The sequence below is a fragment of the Sardina pilchardus genome, chromosome 11 (assembly GCF_963854185.1).
Source record: "Sardina pilchardus chromosome 11, fSarPil1.1, whole genome shotgun sequence".
Classification (NCBI taxonomy): Eukaryota; Metazoa; Chordata; class Actinopteri; order Clupeiformes; family Clupeidae; genus Sardina; species Sardina pilchardus.
The window spans coordinates 26,164,177-26,169,789 of NC_085004.1; the positions used below are offsets into that span (position 1 = coordinate 26,164,177).

Sequence of the window (5,613 nt, forward strand, 5' to 3'; positions counted from 1 at the left end):
CACATGTGTAGGGTAGAGAAGAAACAGAGAGAGAGAGAGACTATGTGCTTGAAGAACATATTTGTCTTAAGGCTTTTCTCCCAGTCTTCTGTCGTCCACAATCCAGCAGGTGAGGAGAGGGAGAGGGAGAGGGAGAGGGCGGAGGTTGTTGGGGAGAGCAGTTCATACCATCTGCTCCGGCCGATGGGACGCACAGCAGAGTGTATTTGATGGTGCGTAATGAGGACAAGGGAGAGGTACGTACATTGGTACTGTTCATTATGGGGACATTTTGGTAGGGACATTTGTTTCACAGGATGGCTATTCTCTCTGAGTCACGGTGGGGACATGTGTCAACATTGTGATGGGTGTGTTTGTCCTTCGGGAACCTCCTGCCTTAAAAGTCAAAGTGTCCTCTTGAGATGGCAGGGGTGGAACTTTAATACGTTTTCTGGATAATTCCTGGTAGTGAAAACAAGCCAAGCGATCACCAAACTGTGTACAGGAGACAAATGGAAAACAATGATCAAATAAAAAAAAATAATAAAAGAAACGAGGGGAAGGTTAGACTGCACCTGTGCCTTTAAAACAGATATTTGCTTACAGATTTCAGTCATTCCAATCATTGTACAAAAAAAAACGTTTTGTTGGTAGCTCAAACCAACCAGTTATTTCCTAGATTTAACTCTTATGATCTTCATTCTCTTTTTTTTTCTTTATATTTCTCCTTTCTTTTCTGTTTTTTTGGGAATCTAGTCCTCTACTATAAAATCCCCTCTCTTAAGGTTGTTCCTGTGTCCCAGCGGGGGAGGGGGAGGGGGAGGGGGAGGGTGTGTGTGTGGGCGAGGGAGGCTGGGCCCTGTCTTTGCCCGCTTGGCTCTTAGAGTCAGAGGGCTCGGGCTCCGGCCTCCTGCCGTTGGCAGCCCCGTGCTTGCTGGGCGTGCCGGGGGAGCGTGGCGCCTGACCGTGCTTCTCGTCTGAAAAAAGCTGCCTAATTACGTCAAAGAAGTTACTCAACGGACTACCTGGGGGCACAAAATGAGAAGACAAGACAGAGAGAGAGAGAGAGAGAGCGGGAGAGAAAGAAGTAGACAGACAGATAGATAGAGAGAACAAACAAACAAATGAACAATGAGATTCTCTGGGAAGAGAGGATGTGACAAAGGATGAGCACAAGGCTGCAAGAGACTCCATGCCACTCCAAAATCACCACACATGCTACACTCAGCTACTGTACAGTCAAATCACTCCAATTCGACTGAAACCATTTTAGGTATATTTGGTTTTATGTAAGATAGCTCTCAACATATTTGCTGTGAACTACTTTACTTCCCTTTTGCTATACTTTTGAAACATCTGGAAAATCCAATTGAAAAAAAGACGAAGACCATACTGTAGGTACTGTATGGCAACAAAAACGGCATTATTGTGAAATTTACTGAACTACAGCCAGGAGGCAGAGTGGATGCCGTGGCTTGTGGAGTCTCCATATTGTCTTGCCTAAGTGCAATGGGCATACAGTAGTACATGAGAGATTTGGAAAACCTTTTCAAAAAATCCAACTGTACAAGACAGAAGATAACACCCCATATCTCCCCCTGTGGCCACTGAGTTAACTGTAATATGTGTCATCTTCACAACATCACTCAGAGTTAGTTAGTTAGTAAGTCAGTGAAGATAATCTGATTTTTTCAGTCATGACTTGCGCAGTAGCCTGACGCTAAGAGGCTACCATTGGCAGTCAAAGCATTTACACAGAGCGCTCTTCGTAGGCTTCAAAATGGAGGATCTGTGGGTGTTACCAGCAAAAATCTCTCATCACTGAAATTACCCATTTTCTGAAGGTTCTGAAGGGTTTTTATTGCTGTTATAAAACAACTCCATCAGCATAATATTACTAGACCCACTGCATGGTAATTTCTTTATTATACTGTGAAACATGCCCTGCCATTTGCAGTACATCTGATTGTCAGAAACCAGAGAGGCATTTTTATGACATACTGCAGTGGATATTGTCACGGCTGCATAAGGTTTTACATTAGCCACTATTTGAATGGTAGTGTTTTATAACAGCATTATACAGGGCTTACTGGCAGGTGTGTGTGTGTGTGTGTGTGTGTGTGTGTGTGTGTGTGTGTGTGTGTGTGTGTGTGTGTGTGTTTGCATATGTGTGTACAGTATGCGTGAATATGTGTGCACTGCCTAAGAACAACCCTTCAGAGGTCCTGTTAGGCATTCTTACATTGAATTCAACAGTGATCTGGTGGACACATAGGACCACACATGCTCTTACAGGCAATATTTCATGCACATATAGAACACCCTCACACGTGTACAAACCGTAGGAAGATATACCCAACACACGCAACACACACAACACATCTGTACCCTCGATTACACATATAGGTTAGGTTATCAAACTGTGGACACAAAGTCACATTCACACAAACACAGAGTGCAGAGTTAGTGTGTGGCCATTAGCGTGAGGTGTGTCTCACTCTGAAGTGCTCAGCTGTGTTTAAGTGTGTGTGCTCCTGTCTAAGGGCTTGAGTGAGTGGCAACCTGTCAGCGGGAAAGATTCAGTGTCACTTGCATTAAAGTGTGCTAAAGGGAGCAGATGGCGGCACCATGAATCCTGCATGAAAAAGCCATAAGTATGTCCGCAATCCCATACCCCACCTCCACCCACACCCTCCCGGTCAACATCTGCCAATGTTGGGGTGCTTCTCATGGGCTACGCGCGGCTTGAGCGCTTGGGGTTCGGCTAATTACGCAGTGTCCTCTGCTGCAATTTAGGACCCACAGCAAGAGGCTCACGCTTTTCCTTCCCCTGAGTTAACCCCATTCTGTCTGGCAGATGTTAACTAAGACTGCTGGAGACATGCTTATGACAGTTTGATGTCAGAGCTCATGATGGCCTAAAGTCTTTAGGGTGGGGTGGGTGGTTGGGTGGGTTGGGTGGGGGGGGGGGGGCGGTGTACAGGGTGGGGGTTGGGGGTCTTACCACTCTTGGGATGTCTGCCTGATTGCCCCTCAGAACGACGACACGGGTCTGGGGCAACAGGAGGGGCACGGAGAGGGTTACTCTCAAAATTACAGACCCCAGCAGGTACTTCAGAGGGGCATCTACATGTATGTCCTGGTATGGCAATATTTCCATTTGCCTCAGGAAGTTTAAGTTGGATTGTAATAAACGTGATCTTATAAAAGTGACCGTTAAAGGAATATTGTCACTTCAACTGCAGGATTTCTCTATGTTGTCCTACATAAAGGAGAGCATTTGTTTACCTGAATATGTCCTGAATATGTAAGTTATCTATTTGATAACCTACAGTGAAATCATCTGTCATGGTGAATGTGTGTGTGTGTGTGTGTGTGTGTGTGTGTGGGTGTGAGTATGTATGTGTATTGGGTTATAATATACTTGGATATTGTGTACCATATCACAATAAAACAACACAATACACCTCTTCACAATTAAACCAATATTGCCATAAACTCATCAAATGATATTCACAAGAAAATACATTTCAAACGACTTGAAGCTTAGCATATGTGTTGTAAGCGTGCACACAGCCCAAGCCATTCCATCCACTCACACAGGCACACACAGCATTCCGAACACACAGGGGGAAGCAGAGGACGATGGGAAGGGAGGAGGGGGCAGCACAGAGGAAGAGGAAGAGGAAGAGGAAGTGATGATGAAGAGAGGATGAGAGCACGAGTGGGAGAAAGAAACTGAAAAACGTGAGGGAAAAGGAGTGGATTTGAACAGCAACGAAGACACATGCCAGAGCTGGCATTGCATGTTTTGATAAGTGCTCCAACAATCCATTTGGGTGTCCATTTTGCCTAGCCCAGAATGCAACTGGCTGAATCTAGGATCACAAAGTCATCTAAGACTCCTTTTCATCTCTGTATCATAGTAGTGAGAGGCATGGACAGTGCATGCATTACACCAAACATAGACCAGTGTGTGTCATGGCAATGATCCCTGGTGACATCGTTAAGGGACCTATCACATATCATCAAATTGTGTTGCTTATTAAATCAGGCCAACAGCAATGTGTAGGGTGGCCTGTATTGCCAAATATAGAGGTACTTTCCAATAGTGTAAAACTGCAACACTAAAACAATGCAAAGCCAAGAATTATTGACTGATTCAGACATTCCTACATCCTTTTTTGAACGGAAGAAACTATTTGGCAGACCTCCTAGTAACTTTGAGGACCCCCTGAGTGACAATGATCTACATGTTAAAGATTTCTGCATCAGATATTTAGGCTACTGTCCCTCACATTTTTCTATGCCATTATTTATTTGTACTGTCCTCTGTGTCTTATGCTATTGGCCATTATGCCACTGTACATAAATGGATGTTCTTACTGGTCTTGCCAGAAGAGGGAGCTGTTATCAAATTGCATGCACAGTCAAATGGCTGAACACTGAAACGTTTGTGGAAGGGTGAAATCTCTCTTGTCTAGTCAGCTGCCCTGCTAGAAGTGACTTTCAAATATCTGCTAGATGGGACACAGATTCACAAGAGGATTTAAACCAGTTAGAAGCCAAATACACTTTAACATTGTCAAATAATTTCCTGATTCACTGGTTGGTTCAAATGTCATAGATTACTGGCTATGGGAGACAAACATATTCCTTAGTAAGACTAAATCCCATGAACATAGTGAGAAAAAAAGCAATAAGTTAGCTACATAATAATAAGCAAAATTGCAAAAAAATCGTGTTTTAGCATTTGTCTGCTGAACACAAGAGCAACACATGTAAAATCAATCATTCTTCAGTGGTTTGAAGATACGCAAAACAAGCAGTGCATTGTGGTATGTTGTGGTGAGTAAATAATCACTCTTATACTGTAGGTCAAAGGTCAAATTGTGTATGGTTTGGGGGGGTGGGGTGGGAGTGAGGTGTGGCATTGTGTGCTAATGTGAGTTGTGGGTCTTTGCCGTGCTTTTTTTTCTTGTGCTTTGTTGCAGGAGCAATGGGGCCGCCATGCAAGTGTTAGCAAGCCAGAAGAAGAAGAAGAAGAAGAAGAAGAAGAGAGAGACAGAGCAGATACAGAGAAAGAGAGATAAAAGGAGAGCAAAAGAGGAAGAGACCTAAAGAGAAGGGGGATAAAGAGACATGTCAAGAGAGAGAGAGAGAGAGAGATGGAAGTCTCACCAGATATTTGTTGGACTCCTGGTTGGTCATGAGTGCTTAGCAGCTGTGCTTGAATGGTCTCGACCACTCGCTTAAAACGCCGGCTCGGACCTGAACATGTTAAACACACACACACACACACACACACAGAAAAACATCAACAAAAACGGCAATATTCTATAGTGCTTACATAAAGCAAGCCAAAAATGCTAGTAATATAAGAAGGAAAATATCACCTATGATTCAATCAATCTCTCTCTCTCTCTCTCTCTCTCTCTCTCTCTCTCTCTCTCTCTCTCCCTCCCTCCCTCCCTCCCTCCCTCCCTCTCGCCTGTGTACCTGAGATCAGGGTAAAGGTGACCGAGTAGATGCCACTCTCCTTCTGGGCGCAGCCACTCTCGGAGTAGGTGATGTCCACCTGGAACTTCACTGGCTTCTGGAACACGGCGGGCCCTGCCGACGACTTATACTCCG

At 44.4% G+C, this 5,613-nt stretch overlaps 1 protein-coding gene across 1 annotated transcript in view; it reads right to left on the reverse strand.

Annotated features, from left to right (window-relative positions):
- Positions 1-759: 759 nt before the first annotated feature.
- The window catches only part of LOC134095290 (serine/threonine-protein kinase BRSK2-like), a gene marked incomplete in the record, with an annotated part of 31,059 nt that continues 26,205 nt past the window's right edge, over positions 760-5,613 (reverse strand). Inside the window, 3 exon segments of the mRNA XM_062548739.1 lie at positions 760-1,004; positions 5,161-5,250; positions 5,479-5,613. Of these exon segments, the coding sequence (XP_062404723.1) occupies positions 760-1,004; positions 5,161-5,250; positions 5,479-5,613 (470 nt within the window).